Source organism: Polypterus senegalus, chromosome 17 (assembly GCF_016835505.1).
Source record: "Polypterus senegalus isolate Bchr_013 chromosome 17, ASM1683550v1, whole genome shotgun sequence".
Taxonomy (NCBI): domain Eukaryota; kingdom Metazoa; phylum Chordata; class Cladistia; order Polypteriformes; family Polypteridae; genus Polypterus; species Polypterus senegalus.
The window spans coordinates 89412671-89438107 of record NC_053170.1 but is presented as its reverse complement, the minus strand read 5'-3'; the positions used below and the strand labels follow the sequence as shown (position 1 = coordinate 89438107).

Below are 25437 nucleotides of genomic sequence, written 5' to 3'. Positions count from 1 at the left end.
TGTCTCCTCTTAATCTCGGTTTGCTTTAACTACTTAAATCTTTCCTCCTAACTCAGCCTAGCTGATCTTCTCTGGACTTTTTCTAGCACTGCTATGTCTTTTTTTTCTGGAAGTCTGGAGACCAAAACTGCACACAGTACTCCAGACGAGGCCTCACCAGTGTGTTACAAGACTTCAGCATAACCTGTGTAGACTCTAAACATCAGGGCGCTATATAACCCAACATTCTGTTAGCCTTCTTAATGGCTTCTGAAGGTTGATAGTGACAAGTCCTTCAACAGGAGATGTCACACTGTTTTCATAAGCCCAATCTATAAAACCCCGAAGAAGCCCCCCCGCCATTGTCCATTTTTGAATATTTCCACATTATGTTATGTATTCATTGCTCTCAGAGCTTCTCTGTTTAAAGTGCAGGGCATATAATACTTGTTTCAAATAATGGCCAAAACAGATGACAAGCCCATTTCTCATTCCAACATCATCCACCTTTGCTTATTTCTTTCTTAATTTTTTTTTTTTAAGTCTACAAGTGAGGTAAACGTATGTTGTTGCCTTCTTTAACAATTGAAATTCTTTATTGTCATGTGCACAAGTACCATGTACAATGAAATGCTTGCTTGCATGTGCCCTTGCAGACAGTGAACATAGACAAAAAAAAACCTGCACACAATAAATAAATGAATATAAATAAGTAAATAAATAAAACCAGAATCCTAGGAGTAAATAGAGACAGTGGCAGAAGTATATGTGCAGGTAGCGGTGGAGGTGACACAAGGTTACTGATTGTTCACGAGTCTGATTGCAGTTGGGTAGAAACTGGAAGCAAGTAAAAGGACGCCTAAAACCGAGATAGGGGTGTACAGTGCCTGTGTTTGGGGAAAACAGCAGCATTCTGGGATAGGTGAACCCAAAAAATAAACAGTTAAATGCTGCGTCAGTGCTCTTACGACTCAACAACAGACAGGCTGTGGGTATTTTACAGTCCCTCTCGAACAAAAGGGTCACCTGCCTCCCTACAATGCCCTTGGCTTACCAGGATTAGCTCCAGTGGCCACTGTGTGCAATAAACAAAGGCCAATGTGCAAGCTACAGAGCTGCAAATAGAAGGACCTGATTGACAAGCATTTGTAAAGTGGTGAGAGAAGAGGGAGAGATGGCAAAAAATGCTGGCAATACGGTGTTAGCGGTCAGCTTTGACACCCCATTTCTTCTAATACTGAATGCTCACCCTGACCCTTCAAGAACAGGAGGAGAGGACAGACCTCTCCAGGCAATCCACATGGCCATGACTCTATTTGATGTGCCAGGAGAGGACAGTGGGGACTGTTCTTTGGAGCACTCAGGGCTGAGCCTTGATCAAGTTATGATTTAGCATTTCTAATAATAGCTGGAGCAGCACTTGGGCATCATGCTGTAAAGCTCACTGAGGCATCACAATACCTTGTACATTCATCAGGGACCTCTTAACTTTAACTCCACACCTGCAGGCACAGTTACACTACAGGAGGCCACAAAACATAAGTGCATGCTGGGCCGAGCCTCTTAGTTTAAAAGGTGTATATATTTATTTATTTATTTTTTGCTGGACCCCAGCAGTGCCTGATTCATTGTAACACAGAGACCAAATTTTTGAATGTTAGCACATTTGACAGCAGCCCCTAATTTACCCAGATTTGAGGTCCTTACTGCTTGACCACAGAACAGCCTGTAATCCACTCAGGTCACATCACAAGCTCTAGTATCCAGCCAGACCAGAGTCCATTTGCTTGATCCCAGTTTATCGAATTGTTCAGCTCAAGTTGAAATCCCTGCAGAGCCTGAAACTTCGCTGTGAAAGACTCCTGAAGCCTAAATGTCACAACTTCATCCCTATATTGCATGATCCATTGAGATGTCAGTTACAAAATGCCCGACTCTAATAAGATAAAAATTTTCAGTCAGATCAGAATCCAACAGTTTGAGCCCAGCAGAGCCTAGTTCAGTTAGAACTCAATACCCAAAGGTTTAGAATCCATCAAGACCACAGCGAGTAGTCCGTGAAGGGCTGGCTGACAACCTCAAATTCTAGATATGGCATCCATTCAGACAAGAGCCTGGTCCAGCCAAACAGAAACTGCAGTCGGTTGAACCACAGGGTCATGAAGTGTGACCCCAGCAGATCTTTACTCGTTCTGTTACATGAACATCTCCTTCCACAATGACAGATTCGGTGACCTGCCGCACCTGCAGCTTAACCCCGGCTCAGCCTAATTCAGTCCCAACTGAGGTTCATATAACCTAATCTAGTCTTGACACACATCAATGAAATACTTGGGGGTCCAAACTCCTGACCCCTCAAAGAGTTTCTATCCAACCTAGACCAGCCAACAGCAGAGCTTAATTTGTTGTAGTATGAGACTTCTACAGCGTGACCCATCAACCACAACACTTCACTGAGTTAGTGTCTTATTCAGACCCCGACTTTTACAGCTGGATTCAGTAAGACATCGGGGTCTTAACTTTTCACCCGTATAGATTTGCTAATATCTGGCAGCCAATGGTGAGTGATTTGTTCAGCATAAAGGGTATATGAAAGATATACATGGTGTTCCCAGCTTCTGCAACTTTATCTCTGCCATCTTTCATCTAAATGTACATACGTGTTGAGGTCTGAGCTTTAATTGGCTCATGGGCCTTGGTGCAGACAGATGGAAGGAAGTTTGTTAGAGACCTTAAAGAGGCTTTAAGAGGATTAAAGGCTGCTAATAAATAGGCAGGATAATTGTAAAGCAGATTAGAAGCCTGTGGAATCAGAGAGGGCTCTTTCTCCTAGTATGTGGGTTCACCAGTGCCGCTGACCCAGAGAGGCTGGAATCAGAGACCTGAAGTAACTTTATACTGACGCAAGGTGGAAAGCAAACACCCTGAGAGGAGTGCAGCAGCCGCTGGGGAGGGATCAGGTTGCAGAGCTTTGTAACTCACCTGCGGCTGCACAGGTGGGTCCCAGTCAGCACTGCAGGGAGCAGACAATTGAGAATGCAGGTAGGGTCAATTTTGGAGGAACTCTCGTAGGGGCACAAGGTGAAAAATAGTCACTCCAACCCACCACACGGTATCACTGTCTGCAAAGAAGGGGGAAATTACCTCAGTCAAAGCGGCCATTGTGCTCAAGATAAAGAGAAAAGTTTTCAGCCTGCTGATGCCGCTCGTTCCGGGGGACTTGAGTCGGCTTATTGAAATCTGGGTGAAGCTGCGTAATCCAAGATGTACCCAGTAGAAGAGCTGCAAGGACCTGAGTGCAGCTGGCAGGCTTCGGGAAATTAACAGTATGCCAAGGTAAAGCCCGACATTACGGCAGAGAGGCAAATTTTGGGGGGCAAACCTACCAGCCACTCCTCTTCTGATAATTTTGATGTGGAGTAAAAGTGTGCAAGAGGAATCTCTATAGATCAATGTAACATCTGTGGTGTCGGAGTGAGCTATTGAATCCTACTGATTTTATTTCAAAAGATTTAAAAAAAAAAGGAGGAAAGAAAAGTGTGAATATATTGAGAAACGACCCAAGAAGAACAGACAGAAAGCAAAGGCTATAGCAGAGAGGACTGAGACACAAAGGTGACTTATTTGAAATATCTGCCGTATCCCTCCCATTTCTTTTGACTGGAATCTACAAAGACTGGCCAACAATGCCAACCAACGGAATTCATCGATCCTTGAAAATCCAGTTTGGGTTGATCAACCATGAGAACCGTTACCTGACAGCTGAGGCATTTGGTTTCAAGGTCAATGCGTCGGCGCCAAGCCTGAAGAGGAAGCAGATATGGACTTTAGAGCAGGACGAGAAGGAGAGCACTGTAGTCTACCTACGCAGCCATCTGGGACGCTATTTGGCGGCAGACAAGGACGGCAAGGTCAGCTGTGAAGCAGAGGAGGCCAACGAGGACAGTCGATTCCAGATTGCTGCCCAGTCCGACGGCCGCTGGGCCCTCCAGTCTGCGCCCCACAGCCGATACTTTGGTGGCTCCGAGGATCGTCTTTCATGCTTCGCCCAGTCTATTGGAGAGCCTGAGCTCTGGGCCGTACACCTGGCCCTCCACCCTCAGGCCAACTTGCTGAGTGTCAGTCGTAAGCGCTATGCTCACCTGTCTGCCCAGGAGGATGAAATTTCGGCAGACAGCAACATTCCCTGGGGTGTGGACTCCCTCCTCACTTTGATCTACCTGGAGGGCAAGTACTGCCTCAAAACCTGCGACAGCCGATTCCTTCGAAACGATGGAAAGCTTGTCCGAGAACCCGAGCGCAGCACAAGCTACACTTTGGAGTTCAGGTCTGGCAAACTGGCCTTCAAGGATTGCGAGGGCAAGTACTTGACCCCCATGGGCCCAACGGGCACCCTGCGCTCTGGACGCAGCTCCAAGCCAGGAAAAGAGGAGCTCTTTGACTTGGAAGAGAGCCACCCACAGGTTGTCTTCCAGGCTTCCAATTGTAGATTTGTGTCCATCAGACAAGGTAGGTAGAACCTGTGTAGGGCATTTGTGCCAAAACTGTGCTGAGGGTGGGCGACATGAAATAAGATCAATAATACCTGACGCAGTGTCCTGGCCTATATTTCTGACAATCTGTAATCTCCACCATTTGTAGTTTGAGGGTGCAAGTCAGTTATAATAGCAGTAGTAGTATGGTCATGTGTACAGAGTACAGGGAAATTCTTAACTTGCACTTTCAACCACCCTCTGGCACCCTGATAAGCACTTCATGTTATTTAACAGAAAACACAAGTCAACATATCTGATATAAGACAGTCATGCTGTGGAGAACTGCAGAAGCTGACTATCCAGATAATGAGGTTTAGCAAAGGAGTAAACAATTGCAGCCCCCAAATATTTGTGCATTGCCCAGCATAACAGAACGTTTTCAGATCTGCTTAATCCAATCCCGGGTCGTGGGCCTCGACAGAATCCACTCTCATACGCACTCGACCTTGCACAGAGCCGAGCTGAAATCACTAGCTAATGTAACATGTCCGGGGGTTTTTAGGAATATACTGTATATAATGTGCAAAATTCACACAGACAACATCCGGGGCGAGATTCAAACCCAGGATATGCGGGGTCTGTGAGGTAGCATCACTAGCCGTACTGTTGGTGCTCGCATGTTTTACAGTGCCTTACACCAGCCTGAAGCACTGCCTATGAACAGTAACAAGTCTGAGGGTGCTTGTCTATGTCACACACTAAGTGACTGGATATGAACTTGTGACCTGATGTCCCGCACTGGAGCCCCTAAGCCACTGAGCAGTGATTGAATTAAACCAGTGCTCAGTGAATGTTCAAGTTGGACGCATCCTGTTAAGTGGATTAAATGGAGAGGGGTGTAGCATATGGACTTTTATTCCTGGTTAGATTTTGGTTGGACGAGTTTCCTGTCAGTCAAGGTTTTAGCCTTATCCTTAATGCATGGAAAGGTTACGTGTCCTTCGGTGGTCCGATTTTTATCTACTGCATCCTGCACTTCATGGCTGGGTTGTTTACGCCAATCTGAATGCAGGGTGTCTGCCTGTCAGTTTTGATTGGGGATAATCGAGGCAGAGTGCTGACGAATCTGTTACAAGTTACACGAGGGATGTTCAAAAAGTTTCCGCACTTTTACATTTTCTTGGAAACGGTGAAGGCGGGAGGAGTAGTCATTGGTTGTGACTGGAAAAATTGCAAACGAAGGTGACTATGTAGAAAAGTGATGTCATTTGTTTTTGAAATTCTTAATAAAAAGAGTTTTTTTTTTTTAAAAAAGTGCAGAAACGTTTTGAATGTCCCTTGTATGATGGAGGACAGCCCCACCAGTTGGATGTAGAAGTGGTTTCAAAGGCTCTGTATGTATGTCTGTCTTATAGGGTGGTGAATAAAGGTACCTGTGTACAGTGTTGGCTTGGACGGTTTGTATTTACTTCATTCTCGTCACACATAATGTCTACACGTCGCTATCTTTTTTTATAACTGTCTAGTGTGGCCTCCAACCAGGGCTGTTGAGTCGGTAGATAAATCCTTCGACTCTGACTCCGGCTCCTTAGTTTCCGGTACTTCTGACTCCGACTCCTCTGTATTTAATATGCTAATGTATTTTCCATGTTGATTGAAGGAAGACAACATACACGTCATTTAACCACAGAACTACTGGCTAGGAAGCTGACTCTCTACTGTATTGGCCAGTTTAAACAAAAGACGAGAACCCCTGAACACACATCAGGCCACAGCACACACCTCGACCTACGTCATTACACTTGTTTACACTCAAATGAACTTGTTAAACACATTATATATGAGATAAAATGAAAACACTTTTTGTAATGTAATCCAGATTACAATATGTGAATGTCAGGTTGTATAATAGTTCAGCTGAACTTCACACTAGTAGTAACACAACTATGCACTGGGCTTTATTCTTACATCAGAGAAGTACTTAATTTTTAATTTTATTGTTTGTGAAATGGGACATTTAAACTTTCTGTATTTTTTTTTCATTACAATTTAAATTTTAGGAGTCGGAATTGGTACATTTTTGCTGACTCCAGGTATCCAAAATTATCTCCAACTCCATAGCCCTGCCTCTAACAATGAGCATTCTGTCTGTGTGAAAAGGTTGTCTTTCTAAAACAAAATATCAGGAATGGCTTAATTTGGTAAAGACTCCCATGTCCTTTCCATTTCTCTCATCAGAGTTTCCATCTTAAAGCACTATATTAAACTGTTACTCTGTCGCACACTGTCTTAAATCATTGTATACAGCAAAACCTCATGCAGTTGTTAGTTTTTATGGACCAGTTTCACCAGTACACAGTCATGGGGGGGGGGGAACCATCCCAGCAACAATGGATGCAACAGCAGAAGCAACCATAGACAGTCCATCTTGGCACAAATGCACACACAGAATCGTCCACGTAGTGAACCACAGAGTAGAATGTGTTTAGATGGTGGAATGGAGCTGCTTTAGAGGTGAATAGCACTCTTCGTTCTTACATTGACAGACTTGAGTGAAATTCTTTCTTGGCACGTTGGTCAATATGCAACACGTTTACTGGGAATTCTGCAAAACTCAACCACAAATAATAGCAAGTTAATTGAATTCACTTTTATTTAGATGAGATTCCAGGGCAGCTGAGCTATTAGCTTAACAAGTCAACATTCTGAGTTCTTCTGTTCTAAACTGGCCTGTTGTGAGGTGACAGAGCCAACACCTGTGCCACACTGCTGGCCTGCGATCAAACTCCATTAGGCGGCGTTTAGTCATTGGAATATGCACAAGCTTTTAAACAATATTGCAAAGTTCCTTACACTGGAAACGGTCTATCCATTTTATCTGATATAGCGCCTTTCATACTAAATGCTAGCGCAAAGCACAATAGAGAACAGTTTGCATTGTTGAACAATGAATACCTGTGGTCTGCCATTGGCAACGCTGGAGTTTCTGGTTGGGGAAGCTTGATCAGTAGACGCGATTTGTCCTTCAATACTCCGCTGTGCTGTGTGGTGCCAACTGCTGGCTGCTTTTTGGGGGGCTATTCTAGGAGAGTATCAACTGTGGTGAAAAAGAAAAAAGCAGATCGGGTGGAAGGTTTTGGTTACACCCGGAATTTTCTTTCATGGGGAAGTCTTGTGCGTTTAGAGTGTTTGTCTATGCACACACCATTCTCTATTAGTTCAGCCTGTTGTTAATTTCTGTCCTCCATTTTAAGATATTGTTAACTCCCACCTTTCTTATTTTCTTTTGGATGATTCAGCAGCATTCTCCAAATTGTTGTCAGCGTTCTTGTTGTTGCCATGTATGCACCTTAGCGGAGGGCTGGCTAAGCGGGCTGATGAGTGTCTCCTCTCTTGACAGCACTGAGACTAATCCAGACCCCCATCTTGCTGGTGTTTCTGACCACCCTCCCCCTACCTGCTGGTGTCGATCCACAGACTTTAGGAAGGATCTCGACAGAGAATATTTCATCTCCCCTCGTGTCTTCTCAGTTTATACAGAGCTGGGGGTTCGAGCACACTGGTGAACTAATTCAGCTCTATTATATACTATATAGTCTATTATATAGTGCCTTTCATATCTATGTATTATATACTGCCTTTAATATCTGTCTATTATATAGTGCCTTTCCTATCTATCTGTCCACACCTACTTGTTTGAGGATGCAGCTTTGCCTCATGCCTGTTATGCCTATCACAAGTCATCGAATCCCAGACGATGGCTGCGTCTTTTTCCGTACCGCTTCATGCCACATCTTTTTTTCTGTGGTTAGTATTCTAGGATGACAAAACCTGAAAAGAGAACAAGACTAGCAATTTCAAGTACTGACGCTAGCAGATTTCTGCATTGTAGGCTGCTCCTTGCGTTTCCTTTTTGGCGGCTCGAGTTCTCAACTTACATTCAGTGCTTCTTACCAATTAAACAATTCCTCTCATAAAGCTAAAAGTTCATAAAAGCATACAGACCATTCATCTCATGCATTTATTTAGCAAATGTCTTTAAGCAAGGTGACTTACAAAGCAAGTTATAAGACAAGAATGATTAGAAGGTGCAAGCATCAAAAGCAACAAGGAATGAAATAAAAACCCAAGCAAAAGGGATTCGTACTACTACTATATAATAACTTGAACTAGGCTAAAATAGCTCTCAGTATCCTAAACTCTTTCTCAGTGCAGCAGCAGCCATCCTGTAGTTGAGTCACAATGCTTTTCCAACATATTTAATGAAAAGATACGTTTCAAAAGGTGTCTAAATAGGAGGAAATTAAGTGCAGTTCGAATAGCCAAAGGGAACTCACGGCACAGGTTTGGAGCAACAATTGAAGAGGCATCATCCAGTCTTGACACTTCTGGCAAGGAGAGGAACCTGTCAGCAGACAGGCAGAGAGACTTCTTGAAGGGACATATGGAGAGACCAAAGACTGGAGATACCGTGGAGCAGAACCGTTAAGTCAACACTGCGGTTTTGAAGTGGATCCTTGAAGCAACAGGACATCAGTTAAGAGACTAATGCAGGTGAACAGTTGAAGTGAGACAAGACACAGAGAACACCAGCCGAGCTGCTGCATTCTGGAGAAGCAGTTCAAGGAAGCACTGCCAGGGGAGAAGTGCAGTAGTACAATCGAGAGAGAACCAGTGCCTGAACAATTAGCTACTTGTATACCCCAGTGCATCTTCAGTAAGTGATTAAACCAGGGCCAATTGTTTTTTCATCCCATATTTCATAAAAAAAAAAAAACAATTGTCTAGGTAGACCTTGAGGTCTAGCGGCCAAAAAAGTGATGAAATATCCCAAAAAGCAGACATTGATTTGAATTTCATTTCAGAACTTCCCACATTGAAGCAGCAAATTTGGAGTGTAAAAACAATTCTTTGCCAAGGACATTTAAGATGCATGCAGCATAGAAGGACCAAGGATGCATTTCAGAGACATCCTTAAGGCAAACTGGACAACACCTACTATTGACATTACTTTCTGTCTCACTGTTAACCTAGTATGGTACCAGGTGATGAAAGAATCCGTGGAAAGGTTCCCTACATTTTGGAGCAAAATGATGAAGTGAAAATAGGGTTACACAGCAACAATCCACACACGCCAATCCAACAACACTAAAAACATATCACAATATAGTCCCATCTGATATCTTCAGATCTAAAGCTCACATTATGGAAGACAATAATCCAGATCCTGCGGTGGGCTAGCGCCCTGCCTGGGGTTTGTGCCTTGTGCCCTGTGTTGGCTGGGATTGGCTCCAGCAGACCCCCTGTGACCCTGTAGTTAGGATATAGCGGGTTGGATAATGGATGGATGGATAATCCAGATCATAATGGTTAGGACATGGAAAATAGTAAGTAACAATTATAAATTAAGTGAATGTTTACATAAAATAATAATAATAATACATTTTATTTATATAGCGCCTTTCCCAACTGTAAGGTCTGCACTTGATACAGAACTGGCCATATATCCCAAAAAAAACTATCCAAGCCTTACCTTGTCGTTATATTACATCATACTGTAGAACCCCAATACACATATCTCTCTTTCTAAATAAATATATATATATATATATATATATATACACATATACACATATACACTGTATACATTTTATATATATATATATATATATATATATACACAGTGCATCTGGAAAGTATTCACAGCGCATCACTTTTCCACATTTTGTTATGTTACAGCCTTATTCCAAAATGGATTAAATTTATTTTTTTCCTCAGAAGTTTACTTGAGGTTTTTGCAAATTTATTAAAAATAAAAAAGCTGAGAAAGCACATGTACTTAAGTATTCCCAGCATTTGCCATGAAGCTCCAAATTGAGCTCAGGTGCATCCTGTTTCCCCTGATCATCCTTGAGATGTTACTGCAGCTTCATTGGAGTCCACCTGTGGTAAATTCAGCTGATTGGACAGGATTTGGAAAGGCACACACCTGTCTATAGAAGGTCCCACAGTTGGCAGTTCATGTCAGAGCACAAACTAAGCATGAAGTCAAAGAAATTGTCTGTAGACCTCCGAGACAGGATTGTCTCGAGGCACAAATCTGGGAAAGGTTACAGAAAAATTTCTGCTGCTTTGAAGGTCCCAATGAGCACAGTGGCCTCCATCATCCGTAAGTGGAAGAAGTTCAAAACCACCAGGACTCTTCCTAGAGCTGGCCGTCCATCTAAACTGAGCGATTGGGGGAGAAGGGCCTTAGTCAGGGAGGTGACCAAGAACCTGATGGTGTCTCTGTCAGAGCTCCAGAGGTCCTCTGTGGAGAGAGGAGAACCTTCCAGAAGGACAACCATCTCTGCAGCAATTCACCAATCAGGCCTGTATGGTAGAGTGGCCAGACGGAAGACACTCCTTAGTAAAAGGCACATGGCAGCCCGCCTGGAGTTTGTCAAAAGGCACCTGAAGGACTCTCAGACCATGAGAAACAAAATTCTCTGGTCTGATGAGACAAAGGTTGAACTCTTTGGTGTGAATGCCAAGCATCACGTTTGGAGGAAATCAGGCACCGCTCATCACCAGGCCAATACCATCTCTACAGTAAAGCATGGTGGTGGCAGCATCATGCTGTGGGGATGTTTTTTAGCGGCCGGAACTGGGAGACTAGTCAGGATAAAGGGAAAGATGACTGCAGCAATGTACAGAGACATCCTGAATGAAAACCTGCTCCAGAGCGCTCTTGACCTCAGACTGGAGCGATGGTTCATCTTTCAGCAGGACAACGACCCTAAGCACACAGCCAAGATATCAAAGGAGTGGCTTCAGGACATCTCTGTGAATGTCCTTGAGTGGGCCAGCCAAAGCCCAGACTTGAATCAATGAACATCTCTGGAGAGATCTTAAAATGGCTGTGCACCGACGCTTCCCATCCAACCTGATGGAGCTTGAAAGGTGCTGCAAAGAGGAATGGGCGAAACTGGCCAAGGATAGGTGTGCCAAGCCTGTGGCATCATATTCAAAAAGTCTTGAGGCTGTAATTGCTGCCAAAGGTGCATCGACAAAGTATTGAGCAAAGGCTGTGAATACTTATGTACATGGGATTTCAGAGTTTTTTTATTTTTAATAAATTTGCAAAAACCTCAAGTAAACTTTTTCACGTTGTCATTATGGGGTGTTGTGTATAGAATTCTGAGGAAAAAAATGAATTTAATCCATTTTGGAATAAGGCTGTAACATAACAAAATGTGTAAAAAGTGATGCGCTGTGAATACTTTCCGGATGCACTATATATATATATATATATATATATATATATATATATATATATATATATATATATATATATATAAAAACCAACGTCTGTCCGTCTGCTTTTCACAAGAGAACTACTTAATGGATTTAGATTGGGTTTTTTTCTATAATTTTTTTAAATGCGGCCCTCCTCACTCACGCGCCAGCCTTGGGACGTTTCTTACCTCCGCTTAGCTAGTGAATGAGAGAACCACTTAATGGACTAAGATCGGGTTTTTTTCTATAATTTGCTTGAATATTCCAATTGATTTTGTGGCTTCTGTCATCGTGCTAAGAATCATAGTTTGCTTGCAGGAGCGATTTATTCGTACTAATCCGAGACAGAGGCTGCAGGCCGAGGGGAGGGGGAAGCGTGATGTCAGGAGTAGGGAGCCAGGCAGGGCCCTCCTCATTGTCCTGTTTCACTACAACGCGGGCGGAGCCACAGGGGACGGCTAGTCTATGTTAAACCCAAGAAGGGATCCCCATCATCATACACTGTTACTTTACAATAACACCAAGCATAAAAGCTCAAGGAATATCACCATGACGGACTGTCACCTACTCCGACGTGCTTCTCAGTTTTTACCTGACTACTTTCAAGAAATGATGTGACGTTTCTGTACCTGGACCTTCCCATATTTGAAGCTGCATGCTCTATGACTTTTTCCCCCTCTGTTTGAAGGCATTTTGTACAAAATCAGTGGTCAGTGTTATGCCGATGTCACATTACGCCACTTCTGGTCATCAGACATGTCTGATTTTCCGGTCACAGTCACAGATCTCGTTGCCGTACATGACTGAAAATCGTAGCCCATATCACATTTGATGACTGAGCGCCGATCTTCCAGCACTGTGTAATTCGTTCCCTCTTTTCTGACAGCCAATAGCGTGCTGCTTGACAGAGCCGGCGGTTTACAAAGGATTCAGCAGCAATCTCTGCCCTTTATTTGTCTGTTTCCATTCTGTTCCAGGACATAAAGCACGAGACATCAGACAGACGAGTTTCTTTTCTAATTGTGAGGTTTAGAACTTGTGTGCTCTGTATTCCTCCTCGCTTCATTCTGTGCACTGTACTTCTTGCTGAACGCTCATTAGTTCTCAACTCACACACACAAAGAGCCTGCACCACTGACCACAGAAAAGATCAGACCTGTTCGACTTTTAATGTAGCTCAGTCGCTAGGTATATCGTGTTAGACGATCATCTTCACAGGAGTGTGCCGCCAACTACCTGCAAATGAAGACTACGACTGAAAATCACTGGCAAAGTCACCTAATATGACATTGGCCTTCAGTCCTGGGGTTTTGAGTCATTGTTGGTTTTGAAACGCTTCTTGGGTTGGCACAACTAAAGCTTGCAGAACAAACATGCATTGAGAAAAGTGCACTGTGACAAATGCGTGCAGGAAAAATTCACAGGTTTAAATGATTTATGAAATAATATTTCATCTGTGAACAGAGCAGCATACTGCAAGATTGAGACTGTTGTATGGACCATTGCAGATTTGGTATTTGATATAGTGTTTGCACAATTACTACTAAGACGTACACAGAGTGCAGTCCATAGGCTAAAAAGTTGAACAGAACTTTGAGTCCGTGCCATGGAGTCGCTTCAGATTCCTGTGCCCTAACTGTGAAAACAATACACAGTATGTAAATATATATAATTTTTACGACATAAATGTCTGAAAATATTTGATTTGATAATATCAAATTGAGCACAATATGTCCAGCCCACCTGATTTTAAAAGGCTGTCGACAAAAAACGGTCTGCAGCTACTGCAGCCCCCGGTTGTTCTCAGTCTGCTCACTCATCTAGCCGTCCTCGCTGATAGACTGGTAGGCTTTCCAGAGCTTAGTTCCCTCTATGCACAGCTCACAGTGACCCACTTTGGTCAGGCATCCATGGAAAACAGATGGATGCCCTTAATAATATACCACGCTTGTCAAATTATACACCAGTAGCCCCTACTAATATCCACGCTGACCAGATCTACACCTTACACTATAAATCTCCTCTATTCGAGTCTGGCGTCATTTGAAAATACTTTGCATTCGTGTATTGTAGATATTTGATATTTTTGTCTGCTGCTTCTGATGTTTCTGAGATGCTGTCATCACGTTACCCTCTGTCTCCTTGGCAATGAAATTCTTTTCCTACATTTTATATGACATTTACGTAACAAAAACCTATGCAGGGGCAGTAGGTGACCCAAATATTGGACTACTGTGTCCTAATTCCTGGAGTTAAAACTCCATTAATGACATATCATCTCAGATTGCCCCCTGGTGGCAGCAGTTAACATTTAAAAAAAAAAAAAAACGTTTGATTTGTACTGTATGGTGATAAATCAATGGCACCCCATCCAAATTTAGCTCCTGCCTTGTATCCAGCGCTGTTGAATATACTGTAACCAAATGCGATGTGGGTTCAGAAAATTAATGTATCGAGTGAACCATAAAACAGTATATTAATTTGAGTTAATATTTCAAACCTATTAAAGTATCTATCTATCTATTAATTGAGCATGGGAAAGGTGCTATATACTGTAAATAAAATGTATTATTAATTTCAAATTGTATTTGAATTCAAATGTATTATTAATTTGAGTGGGTCTGTCCCTGTATCACTGGGTGCAAGGCAGGCATCATCTTTTGACAGAATGCCAGTTTACTGGAGAGCGTATACACACACACACACACACACACACCCCAAGTCAAATTATAGTCACTATTTATACTAAACTAATTCAAGTGGACAGAAGGAGAACATGCAGATCCCAAATACGCAGTGGCCTGGTCAGAATTTGTATTGGCACGGAGTATATTGATTTAATATCATTACTATTTCTGACCCTTTTCTCCACGTATTTCTGAATTGTCATCAAATGGCACCGCAACAAGTTAGAGAAGCCATAAGGAGCCACACAATAAGCTAACGGTGAGGGCTCGCCCCAGCGACCTTGCAGTTTACAGTCCATTGCCACAAGTTGTACAGCCTTAATATGTCTAACCTCTGTAATTCCCCAAAGGTTTTCAAAGTGGACAAAGCCAAAAGTAGCAGGTTGAGTGAATAAGTGAAGTTCTACTCCTTAAATAAAACGCTGTCCACTTAGTCAGCCCTGGGGGAAGCCATTCTGACTTTTAAAGAGCAACAGAGCGACGATGCGCAGAGCCGCTCCTTAAGGAGCGAACAAAATAAAGGCATTGAGCACAAAGAGCAGCGCATCTGTGTGACTAGCGAGCATAAGCCAGAGCGAAACAAAAGGAAGAAAGGAATTAGTGAAGGACGGTCAAATGGAAGATTGGACTACCAGCTCACATTTGCATCATAACAGAAGTGGATCTCCTGCCTGGTGTGGGACCTTTGATCTTTGAACAGCTACTGTCACATATAGCAGCTGGATTAGGCCTTGACTACTGGGTAACTTAAGTAGAAGCTGTGAGCAATTTATTTAGGACATTGTACAGTAAAGTGACCACATAGTGCGAACGACAGCTATGCCAGGTTGGGCTGACAGTAGAAAAGAATTGGGTCTCCCACACTAAGCATTTCCATTGAATCCACATTGTTAGAGGCCCGCACAGGTCACATTCAGCCGAGTGCACAATAATTAATAGAGACTTACCAAATGTCTAGTCAGATCTGTGTCCATGTTGCAACCATACAGGCAGAAGACTTCACCAAGTCCACCAAGCTCTGTCTAACATCCGCTGTTAAGATTTGTTTCCGTTCAAACAGATCTACGCTCCGCGTCTGGTTGGGCTGATTATCATGGACTTGCCTCCTCAGATTTGTGTCTAGTTGAATGTACATTAATAGAGCCTTGAAGACTGCAAAGCCGGGTCTTTGGGCAGTTTGCTGCACACTAAGAAATATTTGGACAGCCAGTTCAGTGGGGGGTCACATCGACAGAAATTGCAACATTCGTCAGAGCCATTTTAAGTTCATTTGATACACATCAACACGCACTTTACAAATGAGACTTCCTCCATCTCTTTCTCAAGAGGCAGTCAAACAAGTGTGTGGCGCACATCCACAGGATCAAACTGTGAAGGATTCTAGTGGCTCTGTTAACATGTGGTTGTATTTCCTGGCATAATGTTTGTCCTCAGATTTTATCACAGTTCAATATAAAAGCTGTGAAATGCAAATAAACCAAGTAGATCACGTTCATGTTGTCATAACACCCGTATATTCTTAGGGGAGTGGAATCTTCTAGAAGGAATTAGGCCATGAGCGGGTCCATTTATCAGTCTTTGTCTTAGAGCCTCCCGTGGCACTCAGCGCACTTGGCAGCAAGCGTTCTGAAACAATTTGCGATCGGCTGCAGTAGTTGTGGCTCCTTTCCAAATCAATGTCAACTGCTTTCAAGTCTTCACAAAGGTCTTGAAGGCCAAAGCCCTGCTGCTTCTCTTTTCCATTTCTTGGTTTCCAGTTCACTGCTGTCTTAGGGTTTCGGTGGTTGGGTAGGCCGAGGTTGTGGGCTGTCAGGTTGACTCGAAAGCCAGTGACTGTGTCGTCCACTTTGGGCAGGCCTCACCGACTAAGTACCTCCTCATTGGTGATGCAGTCAAGGTAGGTGATGTTCACTTAGGCCAGGGGTCCCCAAATCCGGTCCTGGAGGGCTTGGGTTGGTTGTAGGTTTTCATTCTAACCCTTTTCTTAATTAGTGGCCTGTTTTTTCTGCTAATTAACTTCCTTTGAATTCATTTTAATTGACTTGTTTTTTTAAAATTTGTTCCCCATCAAATGTAATAATAATAATAATAATTCATTACATTTATACAGCACTTTTCTTAGTACTCAAAGCGCTATCCACACGGGGAGGAAATGAGAAGCGAACCCACAATCTTCCACAGTCTCCTTACTGCAAAGCAGCAGCACTACCACTGCGTTCCTCTGAATTGCTTCATTTCTTTCCTTATCGTTTCCTTACATGACCAGCTAACCCAATGGTCTCAAACTCCAGTCCTGGAGGGCCGCAGTGGCTGCAGGTTTTCACTCTAACCCTTTTCTTAATTGGTGACTAGTTTTTGCTGCTAATTAATTTCTTTTGAATTAATTTTAATTGACTTGTTTTTTAAGATGTGTTTCCCTCATCGTTCCTCTGAATTGCTTCATTTCTTTCCTTAAATGGCACCCAAACAGAAATGAAATGTGAAGTGAGGGAGCCAACAGAAGACCAACTAAGTCAGGGCCTCAAACTCCAACCAGTTCCTTAATTAGGCGCCAATTCTTGTTGTTAATGAAACCCCCTTGTTCTTTCATTCCATGGCTTGTTGCTGCTCTCATTGTGCATTAGCAGACATTTCCGAAATTGTTGATTTTCTCTTTCTAAGAGCACACTGTGAAAATGTTTTGTGGACCTGAGCAGATCAACATTCCTGAGACCTTCACCTTTCTTTATTTTCAGATTTTGTGTGACGGACACAGGTTTGCTGGTCATGTTTTGGTTCATTTTGTATCTCATTACTGGTGGACTGCTAATTAAGGAAAAAGAAACAATCAAGGGGTCTGAGTCTTCTGGTGCAAGTCAGTTAACATTAATTCAAGAGAAGTTGTTTAGCAGCAAAAACAGGTCATTTATTAAGAAAAGGGCTAGAATGAAAACCTGCAGCCACTGCGGCCCTCCAGGACCAGAGTTGGGGACCCCTGACTTAAGCAGTTAGTAGCATGTTAAGATGATGAGCAGTGTGCTGTTTGTTGTCTTCCAAGTCAAATAGAGCTGTAGGCACCATGATGCTGGATTTGCTGGAAGTCTGAAGAGGATGACGGCAAAACAGACCACATATCAACTTACAGCAGTCTCATTCAGAACTGGAGCTTCAGACAGTTTTTCCCACCGTCGTCAAAAAACAAAAAAATGACAATTCTTCTCATGCAAGAATGGTGTCATCTCCCTTCAGTACCGGTCCAGGCACTTGTGCACTCTGAGCCCAAGGCAAGCTAAAGCTGTTTTAGTGACTGGGGCGGCCCAAACCTAGACTGTGTACACTTCCTGCTGTTTGTGTGTCTGGTTGAACAATCTCGGAGGTTTGCAGGCTGGCTGCTCACGTCTGCGTCTTTTTGGGTCCAACGTAGCAGAGATTACGAATAGTCCACTAGACAGGGGGACTTATTTGGGCTAAGGTAACAGAGTCTTGGAGACCCTCCACTCTGGTCTTTGTCTGGGTCATTCCAAACTTAACATAGCAATTGTCCAGCCAGGTTTATATGAAGTTTTGCACATCCCAGCACGGGATAAGGTGTATATCTTAAGGCTGGAATATTATCCGGTCAGGAGAACTGCTTTAATTTAAACAAACAGGCAGAAAAAATAGAATTTCCTCCAACTTTATAAAAAAAAAAAAAAAAAAAAAAAAAAAAGTGAAATCGGACTTAAATAAATGAGGAGTGCAGCAGCAACACGTAAATCCTCCCACACACAGGTCAGCCTCCCTCTGACTAAATCGAGACTTTGAAAAGACAGAACTGAAGTGTCCAGATATTTAACATGTAGGGATGAGCACCGCCCAGCACCACCAGTTAGTATCCAGGGAGGTTTTTTTAATATAGAAATCTGCTATTTTAGTGTGTTAACTAAAGAGAGCAGGAATTTAATGAAGACTGTGCCAGAATCCAGTCATCCTCACAGCAGCTGTCTCATCTCCTGGGTGCTGCTGAAGCATCAGGAATTTCAATCATGTTTGATTTTAGTTTCATCTTCTTTGTCTTGGATCCAGAGTGAGGTCACCCACAATTCAGGGGGTAGATAAACTTGGGTCACACCAGTAAGGATTACATTGAGGGCAGCACGGTGGCAGTGTGGTTAGCACAGCTACCTCAAAACTGCACAGTTCCCTGAGCGTGAATTCCAGCCCTGGCTACTGGTTATACAGAGTTTTCTCCTGAGGGCTCAGATTAGGGTTGATGTGTCACTTTTAAAGCTGGCCCCCATATTAGAACATCAGAACTACTCTGACAAGAACAGGTTATTTACCCCAACAGGTTCACCTACCCAATTCACACAGATTGCCCAAAATATCATTAAGGGAAGGGCCCTAGCCAGCAGCTATACCACCTGCACTCCAGAACGAGTTATCCACCATAAGCAAAGCATGTTTGGACCCAGCTGGTACTTGCTGTAAGAGGCAATGGTGAGGCCAGCAGGGGGCGCTGACACTGCGGTCTGTGTGCAGATCACAATGTCCTAGTGCAGTGACAGGGACACTGTGCTGTAAAAATGGCGCCGTCGTTCAGATGAGACGTAAAACCAAAGTCCTAACTCTCTGTGGTCATTAAAGATGCCTGGACATCATCTGAAAGGGTTTTTTTCCGATGTCCTGGTGAAACTGCCTGCCACTGCCTTCTGGTCCTCTAATCATCCCCTGTCTCTAATCGTCTTTCTCATCCCCTCACCACCTTATAGCTAATGTGCGGTCAGCATAATGGCTGCCAGGCGCATTCAGGTGGGTGCTATATACTGGTGATGGCTGAAGTGGTTTTCCTCTGTCTATGTAAAGCACTTTGAGTTGTGAGAAAACCACTGTATTAGTATGATTAATTATTTTACTGTTAAGTTCTACTTGCCACTACGCTTTTTGGTAATTTATTCCGTGTGTCTGTGATTCTTTGTGTGAAGAAAAACTTTCAAATATTTTTGCGAAATCTGCCCTTAAAAAGCTTCCAGCTGTACCCTGGTGGTCTCTATGAGGAATCGTGAATGTGCCCTGCAGTTGATTCGTGCCCTATCCAGGGTCCTCAATGAACTCAATATGAAATAAGCAAGTTCAAAAATGTTTGGATTATCTTACTGAAGGTATAAAGTGCTTTGAGATGAAGGAAGTAATATTGAATTGCCACTCTAAACATTTCTTCAGAGGGGGGTGAACGTATGGTTCTGAAAGGCCAGATTTTTGGGCCATTCTCCCATGAATACAAAAAATAAAATAAAAAAACAACATCATTGCACAATATAAGCCGTAACACAGCTAAATGAATTCTGTTGGTGGCAATCAGTCATGGTCTTGAGGTTCTTCACATCATCATAGGAAAGTCATTTGAAATATGTTGGCCCATCATGAGTGAGAGTAGGCATGGGCATGACTTGGGATGGGTCAGTGTCCTGTCCAGCGCTGGCTCTCAGCTAATGTTACCGAGATAGGTATAAACTGGAAAAGCAGGTTTGAAAATGGAGGAATAGATACAGTAATAAACAGCTATAGCGATGCTATAAAAAGGCAGTTGCCCATCCATTTTGTAAAGCGGTTTTTCCAGTTAAGCAGTCATGAGGAGCTAGAGCCTGTTGTGACAGGAAGCCAACACTGGACAGGATTCTAATCAATTGAAGGACACGATTAAAGATTCAGCACAAGTCAGCTTAGAATTATTAAAAGTTAACCCTGCAGAGCTTGTAAAAAAAAGGGAATACCTGGAGCCGGGCTGGGATCGAAAAACTGGGATCCTCTGAGCTTAGAGGCAAGACAAATACATCATGGAGGCCCTTCACCGCTCGAGAAGATGCAGCTTTTCAGTGTGTCTCCAGTCATAGTTTGACGCGGAGGGTGTGAGGTAAATGTTTTAAAGATGGCTGGAAACTCTTCTAAGGGTGCAATTTATAGAAAAGGGATGGAGCCGATGTGATGCGCTGGGACACAAGGTGGCAAACACCTCCTTTGGCTGGTACTATACTCTGGGAAATGGTATTGTGCTCTGCGATGCCAATAACAGAGGCTGATCAGCAGCGATGTGTTCTTTGTTGTGCCCGATTCCCTAGTCTGGCTCTATAAGGAGAGCAGGGCTCAGCGTGGCCGATGTCGTGGGTCTACAGTAAATCTTTCTTCATATAACACCTCTAATGCCCGACATCTTAGCAGCGTATGGCTGCGTAAACTCGGAGTGTCTCTCCAAAATCTGCACAGGTTTTGCCTGTTTCTGCCACGGCCAGACACTCAACTAACAGGTATAGGTGTCTGATGCCGGTGAAGGAGTGCTCGGTGGCATAGTGCCCGGTTTGTGGCAGATGATAGGTATGAGGAACGCATAATAGGAGAACAGTAAAGAGCACAAAAGGGGTACTCTCTTTAGTTTTGCATTTTTTTTTTTATTTGACAATAAAGGTATAAAGCCGAAACCTTAGGTGTGGAGTCTTGTCTCCAACTTTTGAAAATGTCTGCTGGCTAACAAACAGGGCTTTCTTCAGGTACTTGCAGTCCCTCCTTAGTCCTCCTTATTAAGCCACAGGACGCAGATTACAGCCTCTATTGGGTCTGCCAGTGCTGGAGGGGCTATGGAGATGGCTGAGGAGCTTCAGCTTTAGACTGCTAGGGCAGCTGCCATCACTCCCTCAACAGCTTTATATGAAAGACTAACGTCTGGCTGATCCTCCTGAAAAGTGAAATGTAGACGGAGAAGAGATCTGCGCCACAAAATGTGAGCCCCTTTGGAAGGGGGCGGGGGTGGGGGTCTGGGTGAATCACCTTACTCTAAATTATTTATTAATAAGCAAGTAGATGATGAATTAACAATGGCCGTGTCTTTGGAAGAGGCCTCCGCTACAACAGAGTGAAATGCCTTAATTACTGGGGATCATTTTCTTTCTCTCGACGTCGGTTACATTGCCGTTAATTGGCTGTGTTTGGGGTTGGTGCTCGTTATGTGAAGGTTGCGGGTTTGGTTTGGTGTTTATTTCAGCAGCACAAACTTCAATGATACTGCCTTCAAAAGTGGAAACCTTGTAAGAGTATGCGTGGTGGCAAGTGGGGAGTTTTAATAAAATGTCTGGATGACTGGCAGAACAACACTTAACCAGGCAGATAAGCAGCTGCATATATAGTGCCTTTTAAAGTGAACATCATACAGAGGGGCTTACGGGAGGGAAAAGTAAACCTGTTTCTGTATTCTTACAATGGAATCACTGGCAAGTTCAAGGAAAAATCCTTAGTGAGGCACTTTGTGGAGAAAGGCGCTTTAAAAGTAATATTTCTAATCTTGTTCAGGGTAACAGGAGTACTGGAACAAGACAGGAGCCAATATTGGAGGGGGCAGTCCAAAACAGAGCCCACTAACACATAACACCCACAGTCACACGTTTAAAGGTGCCTGTCTACTCCACATGCACATCTTTAGGGTTGTGAGAGAAGAACTAACGCATCTGGAGAGTAACCCACGCAGACACGGGGCGAACACACAAAATCCACATGTAGTCACTGGACACGTGATTTAAACCCTGGCTATTAATGAATCAATGTGTGTGTGTGTGTGTGTTGTAAAAGCCTGCATGCCATACTCAGTTTATGATAAAGGTGCTCAAAGGAACCCTGAAAAAACTATGAACTAAGCTGTAAGGAATGAACGACCATGAAGGCTGCTTGTTTTACTGTAGTCATGGTGGATGAGCAGGTTGTGAGGTTTGGGAGGAGCCCATTACAGGAAGTGATGTAAACATTCTGCCCAACCAACCAGCAAGAAAAACTGATAAGCAAATCACAAAACAATTTTTGAGTATATAACACCTTTACAAAGTGAAGACCGCGCCAAGGAGACCGTCACGGATATTACTCTCGTTTGGGTATTTTTGTAATGTGAAGATTGGATGCCAGACTGACACAGTTAGTAGTCAGCAATGCATAAGAAAGGATCTTGGCGATTTTGTATCACACCTTTCAAAACCATAATATAATGTTACCTGCTTAGCTCATTTCTCAGGTGGGGGTGCCGGAGTTGGCCCTCTGAATATAAAGCAGGAATGGGGTGCCAGTCTATGCCAGGACTCAACTGCCTACACACTCACACAGACAAGGAGTAATGTAGAAACGTTAATCAGAAAAGCCTGCATGTTTTTAGGATGAGGGAGGCAATCCCAGAATTTGGAGAAAAGCCCCCACACACAGAGACACAAAGAGAACACGCAAAGTCCACACTGACAGCGATCAAGCATGGGATCCAAACACAGGACAATGTATTCGTGAGGTGGCAATGCCAATGACTTTGGCAAAATGCAGGCCAGCTTATATAGAACCTCATAATTACTGTAAGTGCTTCACACGTACAGCGCAGCTGCGTCTGCATTTCGACAGAGGAAGCAATGGCAGATTAAACGACTCACTTAAGTAGTCAGCATCAGGACTTATATCCTTATAACTTTATATAGCATCTTTTTAAAGTCAAGCCTGTTATCATGTGCTTTACAGGTAGAGCTTGACTGCTTACATGTTTCTACTGTGGGAACACTATGAAGACTAAATGACTGATGTGGGGTTCGCTGCAAGGGACTGACCGTTGGGATTTTATATAGCAAGTTCCAATGATAAACGCCGTCTCAAGGTCTTTTAAAAGCAGAGAACTTTTGTTTATGTATTTCTTAACCGTGGGCACGGGCAGGTTAAGCGACTGTCACAGATTTATAGAATGAGTTATTGGTGAGGATTTGTCCTTGTAATTTTGTATACCGCTTTTCCACACAAAGCCTTACTACAAGGTGCTTTACAAGTAGAGTGCAACTGACTGCATGCTGATTCACTCTGAGCAGAGCACTGGCAGGTTAAGGCACTTGACTGGGATAACAAGAGTGGAGGCCTGTGGGGAATGAGCCTCGCAATTTTATATACTGTAGCACCTTTCCATAGCAAATGTCACTGCAAGGTGTTTTATAGGAAGAGAATAATGTTTGCCACTGTTATGTCACTCGTTGTGGATATTAGTGTCAAGTCAGTACTGAAATTTTAACTTCAGGTATCAATACCAGCTTTTCAAATGGCTCAGAAGCAAACAACGGAGAACTCCAATGTCCACCCTCTTACTCCAGCCTCCCTGGTGCGGCACACCGTCACACCAAACTATGTCCTGCCTCCCTTGTGACATCCCAATCCTGTCGAAGCATTAAACAATGGGGGTGTCTCCCGTGAAGTCCTGACTGCATTGAAGCAATAGGTTGGGTCCTGTTAAGTCCTGATCGTGTCTAAGCAATTTGGGGTCCTTCATGAAATCCTGATCACGCTGAAGCACATAGCGAGTGTCAAGGGTGGGGGATTGAGAGGAAAGCTGACGTTTGCTTCCAGTATGAAAAATCCCAAAATGTCGGTACCGCACCATTTTAAAATGTTGGTTTTTCAGTATTACTCAAGTGCTGGTATACCATGGAGCCCTAGTGGGAATACAGGTATGCTGTGGATCTTGAACAAGCAGCTACCGTGATAATGAGGGCAATGCCATAGTGGCTGCAAATAGCACGCAGGTACCGGGAAAAAACTGCAGAGCTGTCCTTTCCAAGATCTTCATTGGGCTTTCTATAGTATTTTAACCAATTTCTCTGTAAATAAATCAGCTGGAATTCACTAGGTTCGACAAAAATAAAAGAAATGTACTCAGATTAAAAAAAGCAGGCCTTGTAATGCAGTCACTTGAGACATTTAGTTTGGGTATCCCCTTAAAGGAGCATGAGGTACAGCGCGTTGGGCACCCCGACACCCCACACTTGGGGACTCTGAAGTCTGCATTTCTACATTGCAGGGGATTATGAAGTCTGCTTTGTTTTTTATCACAAATGACACAAGTAATGAAACTCACTAGAGGCTGACCGAGTGGTCTTTGTGTTTGTTACCACATCGTTATCCGACTGAATTAATGTGTCACTTAATCCTAACAGGCATGAGCACAATCTGGACCGGGGTGGAGATCCTGGAGGGCCGCAGTCACTCTACTGGTTTCCTTAATTAGTGGCCAGTTTTTGTTGCTAATGAAGTTCTTTATGCCTTCATTTTTTTTGACTTGCTATTTGAGACTGAGAAACCTTCATTGTTTCTTTTTTCCTTAATTCGATGCCTAGCAGTAACAAGATACAAAATGAGCCAACACATGACCAGCTAACCCAGTGGTCTCAAACTCCAGTCCCGGAGGGCCGCAGTGGCTGCAGGTTTTCATTCTAACCCTTTTCTTAATTGGTGACTAGTTTTTGCTGCCAATTAATTTCTTTTGAATTCATTTTAATTGACTTGTTTTTTAAGATGTGTTCCCCTAGTCGTTCCCCTGAATTGCTTCATTTCTTTCCTTAAATGGCACCCAAACAGAAATGAAATGTGAAGTGAGGGAGCCAACAGAAGACGAACTGAGTCAGGGCCTCAAACTCCAACCAGTTGCTTAATAGGCGCTGATTCTCGTTGTTAATTAAACCTGTTCTTTAATTCTTGTTGCTGCTCTCATTGTGCCATAGCAGACATTTTCAAAATGGTTGATGTACTCTTTTCTAAGAGCTCTGTTCAATTTTTTTGGGGCCATGAGCAGATCAACATTCCTAAGACCTTCACCTTTCTTTATTTTCAGATATTGTATGATGGACACCAGTCGTTTTAGCTCATTTTGTATCTCATTATTGTTTGGCTGCTAATTAATGAAAGATGAAACAATTAAGGGGGCTGAGTCTTCAAGATCAAGTCAATTAAAATGAAATCAAAAGAAGTTAATTAGCAGCAAATAATAAGGTCACTAATTAAGAAAAGGGTCAGAATGAAAATCTACAGCCACTGCAGCCCTCCAGGACCGGAGTTGGAGACCACTGAGCTAACCTGTGTCCATCATACAATAAAGAAAGGGGACGGCGTCAGTAATGTACACAAAACATTTTGATGGTGTTTTGGAAATGCCGGGTGTGGTTTTAACAAGAATTGTTTTTTAATTCAGAAACTGGTTGTAGTGTCATCTGCTGGCTCACTTCACATCT

General features: G+C 43.2%; 1 protein-coding gene and 1 long non-coding RNA gene across 2 annotated transcripts in view; one reads left to right on the top strand and one right to left on the bottom strand.

The window, feature by feature from the left end:
* The first annotated feature begins 3566 nt into the window (after positions 1-3566).
* fscn2b (fascin actin-bundling protein 2b, retinal) overlaps positions 3567-25437 on the top strand; it is a 35169-nt gene continuing 13298 nt past the window's right edge. Inside the window, exon 1 of the mRNA XM_039740133.1 lies at positions 3567-4488. Within this exon, the coding sequence (XP_039596067.1) occupies positions 3666-4488 (823 nt within the window). The 5' untranslated portion in view covers positions 3567-3665. The remainder of the gene's footprint in view (positions 4489-25437) is intronic.
* LOC120517693 lies at positions 7421-16375 on the bottom strand. The gene is made up of 3 exons (XR_005631086.1): positions 15367-16375; positions 8147-8285; positions 7421-7551 (listed from the first exon to the last, which is right to left on the bottom strand). It is a non-coding gene; the product is annotated as an uncharacterized LOC120517693 (long non-coding RNA).